The sequence below is a fragment of the Sminthopsis crassicaudata genome, chromosome 3, assembly GCF_048593235.1.
Source record: "Sminthopsis crassicaudata isolate SCR6 chromosome 3, ASM4859323v1, whole genome shotgun sequence".
NCBI classification, from domain to species: Eukaryota; Metazoa; Chordata; class Mammalia; order Dasyuromorphia; family Dasyuridae; genus Sminthopsis; species Sminthopsis crassicaudata.
In genome coordinates this window covers 162103098-162125292 of record NC_133619.1, presented here as the reverse complement: position 1 = coordinate 162125292, position 22195 = coordinate 162103098, and the positions used below count along the sequence as shown (strand labels likewise).

At 35.6% G+C, this 22195-nt stretch overlaps 1 protein-coding gene across 1 annotated transcript in view; it reads left to right on the top strand.

Annotated features, from left to right (window-relative positions):
* Window positions 1-8563: 8563 nt before the first annotated feature.
* The window catches only part of EFNB2 (ephrin B2), a 50849-nt gene continuing 37217 nt past the window's right edge, over window positions 8564-22195 (top strand). The window contains exon 1 of the mRNA XM_074299499.1: window positions 8564-8963. Coding sequence (XP_074155600.1) covers window positions 8842-8963 — 122 coding nt within the window. The 5' untranslated portion in view covers window positions 8564-8841. The remainder of the gene's footprint in view (window positions 8964-22195) is intronic.

Sequence of the window (22195 nt, the reverse complement as noted above, 5' to 3'; positions counted from 1 at the left end):
AGTTTTTACCTTTAATATAGAATTTAAAATACGCTTGTGATTTAATATTTAGTGGCTATTTTCATAAATATCTGCTTTATAATGATAGAATGATTATAGCTTTAGTATTCATGTTTTACTGTATCATTTACAGGATCCAAATAGACATTTAAATTCTAATCCTCAGGTTTATGCCTCTAAAACAATTAGGATTTAAGTACTGTCACTACTAAAATTGTTTTTAAAACTAGAGAAAATAGTTTTAGATTAAAGGCAGGGATTTGGGTTGTTTTTTCTTCCAAAATTCAAGTTTTTAAATATTCAAAAAGTGTTTTGTTTTTGTTTTTTTTTTTTAAATACATGGCATATATTTATGTTTAAGAAGTATATATGAGTTTTTTAATTTTCTTAAGTACGTGATGGTCATTTTTTTTTTTAAAACTGGAATTCTGATGCCTTCAACTTCTCTATATGAAGGGTTTTGTTTTTGTTTTTGTTTTTTTCTTTTACTAAAACAACAAAAAAAATGATTTGGGTACAAAAGTGATTACCCAAATTATAGAAACATGGAGTTGGAGTGAGAAAGTACTGATATTGTTTCATGGGGAATTTCAGTACAGGTCAGAGTAACTAAATATTAAGACTCCTTTCCTTGCATGCTTACTACCATTCTTATCTTTCGGAAGAAAATAAGATACAGGCATTAAAGCAAAAATTACATAATTAATTTAAATATCATTCAAAGTAAATTTTAAAATATGGCACATTATTAAAAATAGGCATGAGTCGTAAGAGCTATGCTCTTAAATGTGATGCCAATGGCTTTATTTTGTTTTACTAGATGAAGGATAAGCAATTTAGGATCAGAATGTATTTCATTATTGCTGAACTTGCTTTTTAAAATTTTTTAACTTTGGGGTGTTTTGTTTTCATTTTGTTTTTGCTTTGGGGGGAGGTTTATGGTAATGTTTAAATAATCCTTTAAGCAGATTATTGCTGTAAAGTTCTGTATTCAGGTTTTTGGGAACTGTGTTATCTATTTTGCTTTTAATTACAAATGTATTTTCCCAGCACTATATCTATATATTTAAAGATATGGATTAGGCTTACATTATTATAGAGGTAGCTTTTCATGCCTCTTTTTTTTTTTTTTTTTTGATCCTGTTTTCTTACTCTGCAACAAGTGATATGGTCAAATCACAGTAAGTTGCATATTGACAGATGTCTATTTGTATTACTTCTGCTTGCCATCTGAAAGTATAGTTTTAAAATATTTTCATGTGCTCAATTAAAAAAAAAAAAATACTGTTTCTCTGCCAGGCTGCAGGGAAGAATTTAACAAATGTTAAGTAATATATACTAAATCCTTATTTGTGCTGCAACAATGTAGTAATTCCTTTACAGTTATGTATCCACTGCCTTTGTTTAAAATATTATAAAAGTACAAATTATATCAAATTTTATTTACAATTGAGAATGTACAGTAATGATTGAATCTGGTCTCTTAAATTTAGAATTTGCTTTTTAAAAGTTTCAATGCATCCTAAATTGATTTGATTACAAGTTTTTGTTTACTTTTGTTAATTTGAAATGTCTTAATACAGTAAATGCCATTGCTATTGACCTAATATGAAGTTTGCAGAATAACAGTTGTATAAAGAAAACCTTAAAATTAGCTTTGTGTCAAGACTCTTTAATGTCTGAAAGAGTCTTTTTCCTATGTTAAAACTGCTGTTGCATAAAATTGAAGTTTCTTGTCATTTTTAGTTCCCTGTCTGATGGAGTAAGCTATATGCTGCTTTTAACCTTAGCCAACAGCTCATTATAAGTACTAATGAATATGGTATGTTTTGCTAACATATTCAAGCTTTTGCTGAGTATCAGTATTTTTTAAAATTCAAAAATCTTATAAACAAAGAAAAAAGGACACAGTTTAACATGGGAAAGGGAATCATACACAACTTATCACTTTTACAATAAGAATTTTGAGCTGTTAGCGTAACTAAATTGGCTAATCTTAATTGTGAATACCATATAGAAGCATTCAGGTAACAAACAAAACAAGATCTGTTATGTAGTAAAAAGAACAGGTCTGAGTAATTTTCAAACTGAACTTCTAAACAATTGTACTAATGTAGTCTTCTCAATGAATGGGATTACATCTCACTGTGTCCTGTGAATTCAGCTCTTCCTTTCCTGTTCCTTAAAGCAATTAAATTATATTTGGATAAGATGGAAATGTTCTGTATATTTTACAAGTTTAAAACATTTATTGCATACTCTTGAATTCATTGCTGATAGTGATCAGTATTATAGATAATCCAAAAGATGTTTCCACTTGCCATTGTAATAGAATGTTATTTTATAGCAGTTTTGAATTCCTAATTGTTTTGCTTCAAATATTTAATCTGAGTTTTCTGAACCCACACTTGCTAAATAATTGGAGAACTGGTTCATTTGGGAACACGTAAAAGATTTGGAATTAAATAATTTAGGATAATCCATAAAACATCACTGGTACGGAAATGAGAGTTGACTACCCAACCTTTCTAAACAATAACATCTTTGTGGAGGTTGTGCAAAATTATTTCAGTATCATTACTATTATATAAAGTTTTCATATGGAATGGATGAGAAGAAAGAAGATGAATCTATTCTAAGCATGCCCATTTTTGTGTGTTATCAGTATTAGGGTAGACTAGTTACAGATGTAAATATCTTAACTTTACCTTTTAACACATTTACTGATTTTTGGCATCGCATTCATGCCTCTTACTACTAGATAACACTTTAAACACATGGTAACACTAAGTAATAAGTAGTGTAGGCAACACTAAGCACTACAAATTCTCACATCAAACAAAGCTCATTTTAAAAATTATGGTCCATTAGTTGTGAATTGAGTGAGCTCAACATATATAAGAAATGGTTATTTATGCATTGCCCTAGCATCTTCAAATGAAGGTAATTTTAAGAATGAGCAACCATCGTGTACCTGTGGATGTTTTTGGTTTTGTTTTAAAATTTACTTTGGTGCTTGCAGATGATAAAGAACTTAAAAGACTTGAAGATTTTTTTGGTCACTGAGCTAGAAGACCTTTTGGTATTAAGTCATTAAAAGTGTTTCATTTTCTGACCATGGAATTCAATTCTAAAGATATAAAAAAAAGTTCCTAGCTTCAAAAAACTTACTTTCTGTTGCGTATCTACTTTGTCATTTGAAGAAGATTGGTATATTCTCCTTGAAAATGTAGCTATGGGGGCAGTTATGTGGTGCAGTGGATAGAGCACCTGCCCTGAAGTCAGAACCCGGGGTCAAATCTGGCCTCAGATACTTTAACACTTCCTAGCTGTGTGACCCTGGGCAAGTCACTTAACCTCAATTGCTTTAGTAAAAAAAAAAAAAGTACCTATGTGTAGATCAACTTCTCATAAAATTGACTTAGCTAATTTAGCATTGCTGAACATTTTTGATCACCTGTTGAGCTAGAAGTTGAAGAATTAGTAGATTTGGAATAAAAAAACTAACATGTTAGTATTTCATACAAAAACATGACCTTTATGACCTCTAAGAAAATGAGTAATATCTGCCAGGGTTCTAGGAACAGGTTATATAATGCTTTAAGAAAATCCAGTTTAGAAAAATTAAATTATAGAAATGAAAAAATAGCTAGGTACTTTTAACAATTTGTTTTTTAAAAAGCTTTCACCACAGGATTTCTAATCCATTTAAAGGATGTTTTACCAAAACTTTGATTTAAATAATAGTGAGTAATGAAATTTATATAGCACTTTACAGTTTTCACACCAAACTTCCAAGTAGTACATTTATCTCTCTTACAGGCTTTAATGAGAAATTAACTCAAATATAATAAATGTGGAAGGTTAGATTCAAATCACAAGCTTTAGGTGAATCACCTATAGTCACTTATCTTATGAAGTCTAAAAACAAATCACTTGCTTGTTCTATTATACCACAATGCCTCTTAAATAAATGTATCGAGAATGATGAAAATCCCAGGAGAGTCAAAGGAATATTTTAGATATTTAATTTATTGAAAAAAAGTATTTTTCCAGTATTCTTGGAAGTCCACTAATTGCTTACTAGGAAGAGATGAGTACTGTAATGGACAGATCTGTTGTCTAGGGCTTCAAAAATGTAACAAAAGCCAATTATATAATTCCTTATCTGCTGCAAATTTTGTAAATTATATGTATTTTTAATCATCAAGTAGATAAATCTTGACTTCTATCAATGTTCCTTGAAAGACCTTGGAAACTACTGGGTAGAGGATGTTAAGAATTTTTAAAAAATCTACTGAGGGAAATTGAATAGAGATCTAGTCTTCATGGAAGATTTGAGTTTGTCCTACCTCTGATAATATACTGGCTGTATGACTTTGGTCAAAGTCTCCCTAACCTCAGTGTTTACTGCAATATTAAAGAATTTTTCAAAGTTGTTTATGGCCAGAAAGATGTTAAAATTACAGGTTTGGTTTAAAAAAAAAAATCTTGATTTCACTATATCTTATAAGGATTTTTGTTAAACAGAAATTTTTATTTTCTTACTAATTTATTGGCCCATCTCTACTTTGTCACTTCCATCCCCATCATCCATCCCAAGCATGAACAAAAGTTTTCATGTTTTCTAAAATTTTCAAACTTGGGTTGAATAGATTCCTCAGGAATTGTTCCTTTAGGAAAACCAAGCTGGACTTACCTTTACTCCCCAGAATTTGATTATTTGAAATTGGTGCTGCTAAACTAAGTATTATAGAAAGCAAATAAAAGTCAATCTAGTAGTTAATCTTTGCACTTTGGATTAAAAAAAAAAAAAAAACTAGTAAAATTTGGGAATTTCCTAGTACATCCTTCAGCTCTACTATTTTTGGGTTTGGTTTTTTTTTTGTTGTTTTGTCAGGAGACCTGGAAATATCTCTAGTATATTTTAAAATGATACCTCCTTCCTGGCATAATATATTCAACATTGTAAATACAAGAAATTGTGAAATGACTGTTCCAAGATTATGCTTTTAAGTTTTACATGTACAGTTTTTTGTGTGTTTTTTTCTATAGATGTTAAAATTTTAACACCTTATGTTAATTCTCATCAATTTTTTTCCCAGCTATACTGCAGTTCACAATCTTTCAGTCATCAAGCAATTTTGAGCTCTTCCGTAGTTTTAATAGTTAAAAAATGAGGATGTAAAAAATTTTTTTTGTAAAATGTGCCCACTTAAGTTTTTAAGATGAGGGAGAGGACACCAGAAGACTTAAACTAATTCATCTAAGTAGTGGAATAATTACTGATGGATATTAAAAAAAAAAAAAAACAAAAAAACTTTCTAAAACCATAAGTTTTTTCAGGCAATATTATGTTTCCTTTCCTCTCGATTACTTAAAAAGAGGATGTAGAGAGCCAAGAAGTTATACATCACAACTCTTGGAAAACTTAAGTTTTCCCCCCACATAATTGAATAATTGAATTTACAGTTTAATGGGAAAGTGCAAACATTTTAGTCTATGAATCTCTTCCATCTTTTTTTTTTTAATCAGTCTCACTGTTAATATCAAATTTCAAGTGAATTCCTAAAGCATCTGAAAGTTTATTCACTACTTCATTACCACTGAGAAGTAACTATTTTTGTTAGATGTGCCTTGCCCCGGATGATAGACTAAGATTCCAACGCCAAAACTGCCCGTTAACCCCAAACGATTATCCTGAATGTAAATTCTTTATATTTTAAATGAAAACAAGAGTTTATTTGAAATTAATGGACGGGAGCGTTTCAGTTTTTTACCCTTCGGGAGATACGTTCAAAACACTATTAGATTGAATGTAATGAATCATCGCCAGTATTTAAATTATAGGATTTCTTTTTCTTCCATTCAGTTCTAAATTCCGAATTAAAATTTATGATGACATAATAAAAGCGATGCTGCTTTTAATTTTTAAGCCTTCAAGAAAAAGGAAGTTTTGCTTTATCTCCTGTGTGTAAGAAAAAATTCCCAAACATCTTACCAATACTTTCCTTTTATGAAATGTGACAAATGGGAACACCGAAAGCTTTTATGTATTGAGGATCTCAGTTCTGTGAATAGTATATTAACTAATCAAAAGCTTTTATAAATCTCTAACGTATAGTTTGTTCGATCTTTAAAAAAAAAAATTAAATCTCTGGATTATTCCAAACTCACTTTGTCTTATTTCCATATGCGTGTTGCTGGCAAACTTAAAAAATACTTTTGATTTTCTGCCGAAATTTGGTTCCACCGAGTTTGCTAGCCCGGGTTAGGTCAACAGAAAAGTCTCCCTTACTCTTTAAACTACAAGAAAGTGAGAAATGGCCGCAAGTGGGCGCTGTGGCTCCGTGGAAGCGAGCTTTAGTAGTTTGAGAGAGCATTTTAGACCTTAGGAGTATTTCAAAACTCAGCTTCCTGCAAATACATTTACGAGGAATGAAAGCCATGAAGTATTTCCTGCCACCTCTTCACCTGGGTCCTTTCAATCTCTATTAATAAGTCCCTGCGTTTCGAATGTATTTATCTCACATGCTCTTGGTTAACATTTCCTGGTCACCTTTGGGAAAGTGTTAGTCTCACTCACAGAGAGAGGATAATTAACGCTAACGCAGGTTTTCGTTTGCCGGGAAAAATTACAGTGTTGTTTTCCCGAGAAAAGTGTAGAGTTTGAGAGAGAAAACGCCCACAACAAACGTGTGGAGGGGAGAAAGTGGCACTAACTCTGACAGACTAGGGAGAGGGAGGAAATTCACACCCAAGCTGAGAGCCCCTAATTATCTGCAGCATATTCAGGCGCCACATCCTTTTGATGTTGCTCTGCATTTCCATGCCCTGTTTACTTAGGAAGGCCCCTAGCTAATTGTTTTGTAACAAAATAAATTCTGAAACCCATTATTAAGAGGCATCGTGGGAAATATTGAAGATAGCCAAAAAACAATGGAGGAGACAAGGTGAATTCTGGAAGTTTCAGTGTACCTTGAGAAAAAAAACAAGGAACATCAAATTGTTTTCGCAACCGCAAAAGATTGCACTTTCTTGATTTTACTTATGTACATAAAAGTTACACCGAAAATTTTGCAGGAAAGAAAACATTCCAAACTATTAGCATAGTTTCATTTTGAGGATGGAATAAATAGAAAAAAAAAAAACCCTAGTTGTGGGAGGCAGAGCCGCGAAATATCAAGAAAGGGTAATAAATCCTTTAACATTAATTTCTCTCTGTCTCTGTCTCTCTGTGTGTGTCTCTTTGTCTTTTGCTCTCTCTCGCTCGCTCTCTCTCATCCTTCTCCTCTCTCTTGTCTCCTTAATCCTTTTTTCCCGCTCGCTCGCTCTCTATTTCTTCCAAAGAGTCGGAAGAAAAATGCAGGGTGTATTTCATTGTTGGGAAAAAAAAAAAAAACCATTATCGTTACGTGAATATAAATATCACTAGGTATGCTTTCTTTCCCAGTGTCTTCCAATTTACAGTATTGTGGTCCAGTTTATAAACGTTACGACTGGGATGCGGTGCTTGGGGGCGTGGGGGTGGGGTGGGGGTGGGGGATTTACCTGTCAGACATCGGCAAGCCCCACCCAGAGATCGGATGTCTGCTGCTGGAGGTGTGTGATGGACTCTGGAAGCACCCAACCAGAGCCAAGCTCTCAGACAGCAGCCCTATGAGCTTCGCTTGAAGGGGCGGATGGGCTGAGTTTATATTGCTATGACAGCGAGCTCGAAGCGGTTACTTTCGTTCACTGAAGACTCGGAGCAGTAGCGACTTTAGAGCCTGAACGAGTGAGGAGGAAGAGGCTGCTGCTGCTCGCATTCGCTCTCCTCGCTTACAGGCGCACACACAAAGCCACACACGCACACGCGCGCACACTCACACACACACACACACACACACACGCCAGGGCGAGCAACTGCAAGGGCTGGAGTAGCAACGGCAGCGGCGGCGGCGGCGGCAGGGGCAGCAAGCTAAACCCACACCCAAAGCAAAGGAAGGCTCTTTCTTCCTCTTCTTTTCCCTGACACTTTTTGCTGGTCCACCGCACCGCAACTCCTGCTTACAAGGTTGAGGAGGAAGAACGGAGGGGAGATTTTGATGTGATTTCGAGGTCTGCCCTCAAGCCGCCCCCCCCATTTTCTCTGTCCTCTTCAGCAGAGTCAGCGAACCCCGCTCCCTGAAAGAGAAATGGAATCTTGCAAATGTGGCTTTAATGGACTTCGGGCGCTGATCCTCCCCCTGGATTTATAGACCGAAGCTGCCTTTCTCAAGAGCTCTGCAACTACCCCGACTGGTCCTCTGGGGATTACACCGTGCAACCTTGGTTGGGGCTGGGTGGGACGGAAAACTGGAGACGGCGAGACGCCTTTCAGAAGATTTTACCTATTTTTTTGTCACTCGCGCGCTCTACAGCTTTTGTTATTATTTTTTTAATTTTCCTTTTTTTACCTTCAAAGATCAAACACCGTGAATGTGCCCAGGCACACTGGATCCCCACGGGAGTTTGCCGTTTGAGTCGCATCTTGCGCTGTTTTCCGGAGCCCCGAGATAGCAGGCGGGCGGCGGGGGGTGGGTGGGGGGACTCAGAGTTTTTGCTTTGGGGGTATAGTTGGATTCTGGAACCTTACGTTTGAAGGAGCGCTCGGAGGTCTACTGTAACTCAGATGACTCAGTGAATTGGCTTGCAGCAAATCACCAAGTGCACAGATCATTTTTTGCTTTAGGTTTTTATTTTTATTTTTTTAAATCGGAAGAATTGGAATTACGGGCGCTATACTTGGTTCTATTCAGGTACGGAAATCTCAAGGAGTTGGGAGAGGCTTTGCAAAAAGGGACTTGGAGCGGCTCGAGCATGGCTGTGAGGAGGGACTCCGTTTGGAAGTACTGTTGGGGAATTTTGATGGTTTTATTCAGGACTGCAATTTCCAGATCGATAGTTTTAGAACCGATATATTGGAATTCCTCGAACTCCAAGTAAGTTTCATTCGCCCATTTAATTCCCTTTCCCCTTCCTCCTTCCATCCTCTCGCTTTTTTTTTTTTTTTTTTTTTTTTTTTTTTTTTTTTTTACCAGCTCCAGTATTTCTATCGGTACCAACATCCTAAAAACGGAATTTAGATATTCAAAGCGCACTTTCCCCCGTGCCAGCCAGCGGTACTGTGCTCCACCGGGGCTGGGGCGGTATTCTGAAGTGCTTTCTCCTAGAGGAAGGTGCTACGGCCGTCGCTGAAAGCGCCGTCTCGGATCACGTCTTCTTTTTATTAATCTAACCACCCAGCCTTAACCCTTTCCCCTCTTTCCGCCCCCTACCTTCCTTCCGTAGTCACTTTTCACTAGGTGGAGACTCCTTCCTCTGGTTTAGAGTCTTCTGTAGAGCCGCGGCATCCCCTAGCTTCTCGGCCACCGGAGAGGAGAAAAAAAAAAAAAAAACCTTTTCCTCCTCCCATCCCCCAAAGGAAAGCAAAGAAAGCGTCTCTCCGGTGCTAAAAGCCTTTGGTTTCATCTTTCACTCCACTGAAAGGTGTCAGATTATCTATACCTGATCCACCATTCTTTTTTTTTTTTTTTTTTTTTTTTCAGGGGGGGGGGGTGAGAGAAGAGAAACCTTGGCCACTACAAATGTTACCCGATGGAGAAGTGGGGGGCGGGAGTGGGAGCGAGACGGTTGAACGGCTAGAAAGATTTCTTTTATCCATAGGAATTGATTTCCTTGCTAGGTGAGGGTGAAATAAAGGAGCCTAATAGCTGGGTCTCTTATGCGTGGGATGGTGATGAGGTGGAAATGAGAACGAGCCAGAAATTCCCAGGGTTTAACAAACAAAAACCCCATTTTCCACCCCCACCCCTTCCCTACTCCGACTCCGCATTTCTAAGCGTCGTTACATCTTTTGGGCAATCCTGCGCTACCTCATCTGGACAGCGTACGGGGAGCAATACTAACCCGGGGATTGCAGGGAGCTACTATGTGAATCCAAAGATAGAACTTGGGCAGCGAACTTATATCTCCCTCCTACCCCTCTCAGCGTCCTCCGGAGAAATCGAATTTTAAAGTGCATATATGCTTCTTTGCTTCTGTACCTCTTCATTAGCAACTTATGAAAGAGAGCTATATGTGGTCATAATAGCGCGTTCTTTATTCAAAAAATCTTATTTAAAGCAAGAGGGTCTGCATACATTTGCATTCTAAATATTAGAATTTTGAGACAGAAGGAATCAGATGTTCTGGAAAGGATTCCTTTGTGATGACGGCCTTCCTTAGTCAGAAGGTACAATGTTCAGATTTTTTTTTTTTTTTATTCGATAAGAACTCAATCTAGATTGTACGTATCAAATCTAATCTAAACAAAGTTTTATTTAGAGAAAGGGTGGTTTTATGATGTCTTCATCCTTTACCAGCTCCTCCCTCCTACCTTCGAACCCTATCCACCTCTATTTGAAAGGTCTTGTAGAAAATAACTTTCTGTGACGGCTCTTAAATGAAACACATTTTCAAGAAAAATAGCCTTCACTAATGCGACAGATTTGTACATATAAATTAAATATTGTGTGTCAAAACCATTCTAAGGATGTGTATCACTTCCTGCTCCAGTGAAACTTTATTTTATGGAATCCCAACCCAAAAACAAGTAGAGGAAGTCTACAAGAAAGTGATGTAGACTGATTTTTGAATTAGGGGGCTACAGCCAGATCAGTAAAGTCTTATCCAGGTCTAAAGCAAATTTGGATTAGATTTAGAGCTGTAAGAAATGTCCGGCTGATTTAGGAAAAAACATTCTCAACTAAAGAATTTACCTTCCACTCTTTCAAGAAAATGTATTATAGACCTTTCTAGACATTCTCAAGAATTTTAAGATTGGATATTCAAAGTTACCCAGATATTCTCTGTTCAAAAGAGATTTTAGTCATTTTCAAAAATTTTCAGTGGTACAAGATATTTTAGATATTCTGTTCATAATTTAGAAGTTAAGATAAGGGTTCCGTTTAGCCCACCTGTCTGGACATACTCTTTTAAAACATATGGTAGTGTTCCTTTTTTTTTTTTTTTTTTTTTTTTTTTTTCCTGACTTAGAAAACAATGATTTAAAATCCCACCGCTCCAAAAATGTAATGTGCCAGTTGAATAGAGTGTAAAAGCTTAATAGGTACAAGGAACAGGATGCACTGGTAGGCCTGTTATGACTTAAAAGTAGTTGCACATAACTGCACTGGAGAAAAAATGACTGTATTCTGAAGCTAGTGAGCAGTTTATTCCTACAGAGGTCACTCTTCCAATATGTAATGCTCTCAGCAGGATGGACCTCTTCTCTCCCCTGTCTGCTTAGGCTGCTCTTACTTCTCACTTTCACTAATAGGCTCTTCTTAGGTGTTGATTTTTCCTTTCACGATGGAAACGTTCATATTTAACCCTTATTGGAATATATTTGCATTCCTCTGATTTGAATTCTTTCACTGTTAAACTGTGTCTTTGATTCAGCATTAACAGTTTGGAGGGCTTCGTATTTTTGGATTTGAAAAGGCCCCGCTTTTTAAAAAAGCCCCAGATGATAATATTTAATGTCTTTCCCAATATAAACAAGCAAAATAGAAAATATTCTTTTCAGTTATGGAACTGTTCTGGGATGGAATAGATAAACCATTGAAGAGTCATCACCATTTTGAAGTACACTATTAAAATAGTCTTTTTCTGTCATTGGGGTCATATAGGCCATTTGGAGACCTGTACTTTGAAGAGGCTGATTTTAGCGATATTGCTATTGGTGTGTTTGCTCTACTTTTCAAGAGAAGAATTTCTTTCTAATTCTTGTCACAATTGTTTGCCCAGAGGATCCTGAATAATTTTTCTCATGGAAGAAAAAAGGTCATCCTCACAGAGAATATGAGGAAGGCTAGATGGAGAAATTAGAAAAAAATGTTTTTTCCTGTGGCTACCTGAAACTCAAAATAGTGATGTTATAGGATTTTTACTATAATTGCATCCTTTTAGTATAAAAGTATTTGTGGAAGCTACATAATTAATTCAATTCCAATGAAAAGTTTTCCATGGGTAAGTCTGGTATTATAGGGAAGTACTCAAATACCTTGAAATTTAGTGTCTCAGTAAATATAAAGTATGTCGTTATGGATTTATAGATGTCTATTATACATCTAAATATATATAATCAATTTTGTTTAGTTTGGAGGTCATCTTTTTTAGCAGGTGGTTGGCATAGGGAGCATGTAGCAGCTGTTTGAACGCAGGGTCCAGAAAATCCTTTGCAAATTCATCGTCTCCATAGCTACTTTCATCATACTATTCCCCTTACCCACCCCCCAAATCCCAGGACATTCAGGAATTAATGAAAAGGAATGTCACAAAATGAAACATAATAACTACCCTGTAAAATTATATAAATTGCATTGCTACCTTTTATAGTTGACTTAGGTAAATGGTAGCATTTGGGGCTATTAAGTCTTCCTTTGGGGAATTCAAGAATGACTATGGAAGCATAGCTTCTATTACTTCATTAACATACTTAAATCAAGGATTAGAATTGGGGGCATATCATTTTATTTGAACAGAAACTACCACCACACCCTCAGTTCAGGGTTTTTCTTCAAATAAAACGATACACCCCCCCAATTCTATTCTGAAACTTCACAGGAAGTGGCAGTGTCTTCATATTACCTTTCAGGATGAGTTCTATTTATTTTTTTGTATGATTTTGGCCAAATGTTGCAGCAGTTCAGTTATCAGGAAAAAGTGGGTTTGTGTGTGTGTGTGTGTGTGTGTGTGTGTGTGTGTGTGTGTGTGTGTCTGAGTCTGAGGCTGTGATTCCCTGCACACCACATGTCAGATTAACAAAGCATTTTTCTTTCTCCATGGGATCTTTCTCTACATCATGCTGTAACCCTGATATTGATTGACTCAAGAAAAACAAAGAGTGGCTGAATAATTGGCAGATAACCTATAATACATGGACTCTGCTAGAGTCTACCTCTGAATAAATATGAACATGTCAGAGATTGATAAACTAAAACTACAATGAAGAGTCCTGTTTAAACAGTCTATTCAGTAGCATATATAAGCCAGCCTGAACCCGCCCCCTCCTGCCATTGTATCTTGAAATTCTTATTTTTGTAAGTAAACAAATGCACATTCAGTGCTGATTGAATAGCCCCTTGAACTGTGCTCTGCAGTTTGAGTTTGGGTTAATCTTGTCGGTTTTCATATATAGAGAAAAAAAGGACAAAGCACCAGGGGTGGGAATTGTTCATGCTTTCACATCCACATTCCTTGCATCTTGTCAGGATGATAAACTGTAGGTAATGGACAGTCGTCGTTTCACGGGACAACTGAGCCCACTAGAATACAAAGAACTCGCTAAAGCGATATCTCACAACATGTTGGATTGCCTTCTTTTCAGGGCAGAATTTATTTGGGAATCCTGTGTCTTGGGACTGCACTTTTTAACCTCAAGCCATTACAACTTCAAGCTTCAGAAATAGGAGCTAGAGGTTAAACTGACTGGTTAAGCACTTGGTTATAATTCTTTCACAAAGCCAAGCTGTTGACACTTGCCATGCTAATGCAAAGAAATTCGAATAGCACCTCCAACCCTAGTAAGTATTCCTGACAACTATTCTAAGGCATTATTAGTGCAGGTGAATTAGCAAGAGACTTCTAGAACAGCAAGAACAGAATTTTGGAATGCTTTCCTCTGGCCTTGCATGGGCAGGATCAACTGGAATATAATTGACATATTATTTATAGTAATTATCGAAAAGCCTCTTATCTGTAAACTTAACTAAGACCAAGCAGTTGGGTAGTGCAGTAATTACTTTTCCATTGGATTGCCGGCAAGTGATGAAATTTTTAAAAAAATCTCAATCCTCCACTGATGTTTTAGTGAGCTCATTGAACCTCAGTGTGACATAACTTAGAGCCACCTTTTCACAGAACATTCACCTGATGAGAAACTATTTGAAATCCCTGGATGACTGCAGTGATGAGTCACAGGAATGGGAGTGGTAAGGAAAAGCAGCACATATGATATAGGCCTTAATTACTTTTTAAAAAGTTTTTTTTTTTTTTTTAATAAAAACTTTATTCTTAAAAACCTTAATTGCAAATTAGGAAAAATGGTCTTCTGAGAAAAATCGTGATTAAAATGGCCTTCATGTGTGGCTAATCTCTGCCTTCCTTTGCTGCTGACATAAAGAACCAGTTTTTCAGGTCACTTATCATACATCTACATAGATTTGCTTATGAGCTCACCCTTTGTGGAGCCTTGTGGAGACTTAAATGGGAGTGTTCAACTGTTTAAAATATTTTGATTAAAATATGCAGAACCCATAGAACTATAAGCTTCTAGGCAGGACTTAGTTCTTTCAGGGAAGAGAGCTTTTTTTTTTTTTTTTTTTTTTTTTTTGGAGGGTAGAATTAAAAGAGAGATGGCATATATGAAAAGCAAAGAAGGAAGGATGGCAAATGGGACAGCGTTAGAACAGCTTGGAAAAACTCCTGTGGCTTCATTGTCTCTATAAAGGCAGAGAATACAAAGACGTAAGCAATTCAGCCCTTCTCCCATGATGGAAAATGTAAACCGTTGACACGGCTCCCCTGCTTAACTTATTTAATTCTCATTTTAAATTCAGCACTATACCAGCCGTGTGAACTCTGAAGATTTCTTTAGTAATCCATTTTGTAGTTCCGAATCAAAAACAAAGTGAAAGGGTCTGACACAATTTGCTTTTATTTTTAGGCAAATCAACCCTGGTCATAGTTAATAAGGGGATTACAACCCAGACTAGGTCTTTACAGATGTAATGTAAATCAAGGGCAGAGTATAAAGAAACTGATCCCTTTTGATTGAAGTATGGTAAAAAGGCATAGAGAAACTAGCAGCAGTAATCTGATTGTATGGCAATAAAACCACCATTTTCTGTCTTTCAGATAAAAATAATGTGGTAAATCCATGCAGTTCATAAGATGTAAAGGCAGATAAAGAGTGATACCATGGCAACATATAGATTAACTTGATGTTAAAAATGACATGTCTCTGAAAAGGGTGCAGAAAACTAAGGTCCTTGCTCCAGGCTGTTAGGTATTATGTGAGAACTGCACAGAACTTGGAAACTAGGATTAGAAAGTATGAAAGGCCTACTTGTGGCCTGGGATGGTTAAAGAAGTGAAGAAAAGCTGCTCAGTTCTTGCTCATTGGTGGTGTATAATATGGTAAAGGTAGATTTCATTTACTGCCCTTTTTTTCTTTTTTTTCCCCTCTCCCCTCTACCCGCCCCCCACTCCTTTCTGGGGGAGATTTGGACTGATTAAAACTTCAGATCACTGCAGTTGTTAGGCTCTGGAAGATTTTCCTTTTTAACTCCTGGCCTAACAGCAGCAGCCATTCTGTAGGATTAGCTGCACTCTGAGTTTGTTTCCTTAATCTATTTGGGCTTCAGGCAGGGACATGCTGGGAAGGAACAGAGACCAGAGGGGATAGGTAGGGCTGGGGTTATCTGAAAAGAAAACAGAGACCTTTTGATTTCAGCCATCTTTCAGACTGGTCTCACTCTCACACTGCATGGGAGAGGCAAAGATAAACATTACACATTGTCCCTCTCCCTTAACAAGATAATTCTTCTGCCATTTTTGTATCTCCCACCCTACCAAAAATAAAAGGGGGAAATCCAGTTTTAATTCAAATTAGCAATAAATCCAATATGCCAAAAGTGATGTGGCTAATCCAGGTGATATTTTACTTCTGGAATGTCAAAAACAATCTCTGAGTTAAGGAAGATAATCTGTACTTGACTTTGGGAAGATTTCATAAGAAGCTATTTTAATGGTCTGTAGCTTTGAAAGTTAAAAAAAAAAAAAAAGATCCAACATACTTTTTCTACATGGAGCCTTTATTGCACCATTTTTCCCTTCCACACTTACAACTTAGTCATTTAAAAAGGTGGGGGGAGGCCTTTGAACCTATCATTAAGTACCATGCAGGGTTAACATCCTATAGGAACAAGCCCTAAAGGAAATATTTGCTTTATTGCTTGTCATTTTGTGCTGCTAGGAAAGTTCTTACAATTACTTTGAGTGAGCCTACACTTTAAGCACTAAGAAAATACTGAAGGTCACAATAGCCATGGTGTATCATGAGGGAGGGGGTTAATTTCAGATGTGTTGGACAAAGTGGAATTAAGTGATGTGTTCTTAGGCATAGATTATAACAGTTTTTTAAGTTTCTACACTTGGCCTATGAAAGTTTGTGAAAGATCTTAATTAGATCCTAAATTTTCTGTTAAAGTTTTTTTTTTTTTTATCCTGATAACCCAATCCCTAGACCCATCTGAATTACTGATAATCATTTATGTTTTAGTAGAATTTAAGGTTGCTGCTTTTTTCCCTTCTTGGGATGTTTTTGGTTTTACAAATGTCATTCAAGAAGAGAAAGCGTCTTTGGAGTATTGATGCATTTACCTCCTTGCCTTATTTAACCGTCAGTAGTCTATATCGAAGATTTTTTTTTTTTTTTTTTTTTTCATTTATCCAGATTCTGCTAAGCCTAGGGATACCCTCTTCTAATTTACAGGCTGGTCACATCCTAGCACCTTGCATTCTGCATTTGACAATGATTGCTAATGGGCCATTCAACTAAAGTATTTGCTTGTTAACAGGGAACAGAGCATGATAAATGTCCAGCAAGCTTGCGGCCTCCTTCAGCTTTTCAAATGCAGACTGGTGCATATTTATGGCAGGCAAATGACAAAAGAAGTAGCTGAATTACTCTGGCCTTATGCTTTCAGTTAGAACTAGGGTTAAAGTGATTAAAGAAATAATGCAAAAAGCAACCTCATTTGTTTGCTTACCATTATCCACCATTTAGCTTTCCAACCTACTTGCCATGACACATTTCAGAAATATTATAGATAAGGATAGTGTATTTATCTAGCAAACCATAAAAAAGTAGCTGATCATTTATAAAATATTTTCTATACATTGAATGCCAGGTAGGCCTATTTATGTAGTTCTTACAGATCAGCAGTAGGTCAAATATTGTTCATTTTTTTAACATATAAATTTAAAGGTATACTTAGCATCCAGAGAAATTTGCAGTTGTTGAATGCATTCATGCTGATTTCAAATAAAAACACATAATATGAGAAAGTCCCACTATGGAAAACAAGTCTGTCCTACTCTTAGTAGTTTTCTAAACAAAATATGATGGGGAAAGTCACAATAATGAAGTGTTAATTGGTTTGCTGTTTCCATTCTCCAAAGTCCTAAATATGAGGATTTTCAAAATATTAAGTGGCAGGTACACATTATGAGTGCTCTTAGTGAATGAATACTTTGTAGGTGTCCTACACCATTTTGATTTGAAAGCCCATCATTGTATTTAATACTACAGAACCTTTCTATTTTCTCTTTCTAATTAAAACAATCACCCACATTCTCTCTTTGCTTTATTTCTGTGGCAGCTAGTTTTAATTAGAGGTTGTGCTACATTCCTCTTGTTCTTACTAGCCAGGTCTGATTAGACCTGAGGCATTTTATCCATGTCCTTTAGACAAACCCTTTACACACACCTACTTTTTCTTCTCTTGCCCAGATTTATAGAATTTTTAATATGTGAGCTGTAAGAGAACATTAATATAGTCCCTCATTTTATGGGGCAGGAAACTGAGACCCAAAGCATCTTATTGTGCTGGTAAAAGCAAAGGATTTGGAATCAATATTTCTTGGTAGTTATATAGCACTTAGGAAGTCACTTACTTTCTCTCTGACACTTTGCTCATCTGTAAAATGGAGATAATAATACTTGTACTCCACACCCAATATATCAAAAGTGCTTTGAAACTTTTAAAATCTTACAAAAATGAATTATTATGAATGAATACAGTATTTATTAAACACTATGTGTAAAGTACTGTGCTGAGTGCTGAGCATACAGATAAAAAAGTCATATAGTCCCTGTTCTCCAGGAGTTCTTACTCTAATGGGCAAAGACTACAAGTAGGGAAGATTTAAGTTGCAGGTCAGATAGAAATGTACTATGGTCCTTAGGATACAGAGGCAAAGCAAAAGGTAAATTTTTTCCAATGTTATTTTCACTGATAAAATCTTAGTTTCTGTGGTTGAATTATTTGATAGTACTGGGAAGGCTAGGCTGGAAGCAGAAATAGTGGAGTTTGAGATGCTGTTGCTCCCAGAGCTCTTATATTTGTTGGTAGCAGTTGTTTGGCAGTTGTTAATGGTGGGCCTCTCTTTACACAATGACTTCTCCCTTCAATGATGATTATGGAGACTGGTTTGGATGTAGGTATGGTTTTGTCATCATTAATCATCATCATCATTGATTTATTTAAATGATTTGCCCAAACTCACATTGTGACAGACCCAAGACTAGAAAGTTCAGACATCTTGACTCCTAGTCCTAAGTTCTCTCTGCTAAACCATGACATTTATCTTTATATTTAAGATTAAGATCAATGTATATGGGATATGGGGAAAAGAATATGAGGAAATGATTATACCGACAGAATCTTTCTTTGGTGTTTTCCAATTCAGAAACTCTGGGAAGGGTTAGAGCCAGAGAATTTTTTTCCTTATACTAACATTTCATATCTATCATATGCTCCTGGAAACTCTTAATAGCATTCCCAGAATGCATTTTCCCACAGAAAATGTTATAAAGTTTTTTTGGGGGGGGGATTGACATAATGATTTTGGGTCTATTGTGTATTAAATATATATGGGAGCTTTCCTGGGAACTCCTAATTTATGATATGTCTACATCAGAAGCTTATTCATTATAATGGAAATTTCCATATTATGTAAATATCAAATTTATTTCTAGAGATCTAACTTTTATATGAATACTTCTAAAAAATACAGCAATTACTACATTATCATATATTAAAGAAAAAGTTTGTAAACAGTGGGAAAATCTAGCTCTGGCCCTTCTGCTTGGGTATAGAGTAGTGGAATAGGGCACTGAACTTAAGTGTGGAAAAAAAAAAAGGTTCAAATTCTATCTCATATACTTATTAGCTATATGATATAGGGAGAGGCTCTTAGTCTCATCATGCCTCAATTTCTGTGCAAATGATTGGGGTTGATAGCTTTCTAAGTTCCTTCCAGTTCTATGTCTACAATTCTAAGAATCTCTGTCACTTATGCTGTAGATGTTACTTAATTTCAGGAATCTATGATAGCAGTTTTTAATAAGTAGAAAACTAGTATTCTAAAGGATAGAAGGAGGCAGAAAATATGAGTTTGAATGTGACCTGAAATACTTAGCTATATGACCCTGGGCAAATCACCTAGGTCTCTGAAGCCCTGTTTATTCCTCTGTCGAATGGGAATAATAATGGCACTTACCTCTAAAGATCAAATGAAGTGATATATGTAAAGTGCTATATAAATCCTAGAACACTATATAATTACAAGTCATTGTTATTGTTGTTATTTAAAGTTGCTATGTCTTAAAAATTAATCACCCTGTGGTCAGTTTGTAAGAAAATCTCCTTTCTAGACTTAGCCTAGACTATTTCTCAAGGGATGGCAATCACTTTATTAAATCCATGTTTGAAATCTTTCTCATTTGCCAAACTGCCATGGTTTGTATTCTCTAAGCATAGTCTCCAATAGTGTAATGTTATTTGCATAAAACAATGAGATATCAGAGTAGCACTTTGGTGGAGGATCATGGGTAAATAAATGTGAGGAATAAGGAAAAGAAAAAACTAGGAGAGCCATGTAAAAAGACAGTGGTAATATTTTAACCTGAACATAGGTTCGTTTATTTTATATGTAATGTATAGCATATAATAATATAAATAATATGTAATAAGTAATAATGTAATATATCATATATGTAATACATATTATATAATGTTTAGTATATATCACAAACTTTTTGCTATGCTATTTTATACATCTAGACTGTGACCCTCAGGAAACTTAGCAGCAGAAATTCAATTCAATACACATTATGCGAGGCATCAGAAATATTCAGACAAAACCAGTGCATGACTTCAAGAAATTTACACTCTTTTGGGTGATTAAACAGGTATTTGTATGTGAAGGAGATTGACTAGAGGAGAAAGGACTTTTGTAGGTGAAGGATTTGTATAGTGACTTCTTAGTGCCAGATTCTATGCTAAACAAGGTAGGTACTGTTATTCTCCTCAAACAGGTTAAGTGATTTGCCCAAGGTCATACAGTTATCTGAAGCAAGAGGGAGAGCTGAGTTCAAATTCAGCCTCAGAAACTAGCTGTGTGACCCTGTACAAGTCACTTAATCCTATTTGCCTCAGTTTCCTCATTTGTAAAATGAGATAGAGAAGGAAATGACAAACCATCCCAGTATCTTTTCCAAGAAAACCCTAAATGGAATCAACTGAAAGTCATATACAACTGAACATTTAACATTGAATGATGTGACCCACAGGGCTAAGCCCACTTAATATTGTTAATTGGGACTGTGAAAATGTTATATGCAAAATAAAATTTGCAGCTAGGGAGCAAGTAGTTTCATGTAAATAGTATTACAAATTATTGAGAACATTATTGCTCAGGAATTTAACAGTGGGATTTGCTTCTAATGCATTAAAAATATTCCAAAATAATGCTGGTGAGGTTAAATTTGTTCCTGTATATGTGAAGAAAATAAAACCTGACACAATTGTTTACATAACATTTAGAGCCAGAAGGGACATTAGAAATGTAGTCAAATCCTTTCATTTCCACTATGAAAAAACTCAGGCTCCTTAAGGTCACCCAATAAGTAAGTGGTAAGGTTAGGATTTGAATCAAGTTCTGACTCCAAATCCACTATTTCTTCTACCCCACTACAGATCATTACAAGATTAAATCCTAGTGTATCTAAAATGAATGACCTAGTTATGTCTCGTTCAGATTCATCTTCACATAAGGACAAATACTAATTGATTACCCCACTCTTTGTCATTGAAAAATTAACTAATCAGTTAAAGGGAAATTAGTCTTTGAGATGGAAAATGTAGTTAATTTCTACTGCATTAGCCCTGTGGTTTAGAAAATATATTCAACCAATATCCATTGAGACTTACATATGTGGGTATATTCATTGCAACTCAACAAATTTAAACTTCATGTGGTTAAAACACTGATCAAAACAAGAGTTGAAAGGTAGATAGAATTTCTTTGTTAATCATTCTTTATATATGTTATTTTAGTCATAAAGAGTTTTTAAATAATAATATAGAACTTTCTGAATGATTTTTTTCTAATTATTAATATAACAAGTTTATGCCTAATGAAAGAATTACTACTCCTTTAAAGGGTAACTATCCATTTATTTCAATGTCATAATAATACCTTTATAATACATTTCTCTTTTATCTATTAAGAGCATCTGTTTTATGAATTGATCAGTTTTGAGGAAAGAAAAGAGATCAAATGAGTAATGAGTTGGGTTGGTTAGAGGCTGGGTATGGATAAAGGCTAAGGAGATAGTATGACATCTTTTTAAAAAATCTAGTCACAATTAAATGCCATTTTATTTTGGATTTTGGGATCTTTGCCAGCTTCCAGCTTGTCAGAGCTGAGAAGACTCAAATCAAGTCCAGGCCTATTTCTACAGCAAACTGGAATCCTGGCTTCTTGCCTGTAGATTGATTCAGTGTACCCCATCTGGCTTTTGATGTTTTGCAAGTTTGAAGCAGTTTGTTTAAGGAAGCTATGCAGTGAATCCTGGTGAACCTATCTGTCTTCATATATCGCTGTTGTTTGGAGTCTAGAATGGTACATTTTTTAAAAATTTGCATTTTCACTGGTGCATACCATCTGTTTACCTATTGACTGAGCAGTAGAGGGTCTCTATACCTAATTGGATAAAAAGTACAGATTTGGAGTCAGAAACATCTTGACTTCTTTTGGGACCTTAAAACTCAACTGCATTCAATGTCTGCACTTCTAGCTTTCTTCATGTTCAATTAACTTCAGTTTAGTTCAATAACAGCCTGTTTTAATCACTCCACATCACTTAACATATATATATATATATATATTTTTTTTTTTTTTTTTTTTTGGGTCAAGGTAATTGTAGGCTACTCAGGGTGGTTAAATGAGAGAAAAACTATGTTGGCCACAAAATTGCTTTGTAGCACATATCATATTTTTCAAGAGCATATATTTAGTAAGAAATATGTATTTAACCATGAATTGATTACCCAAAGTA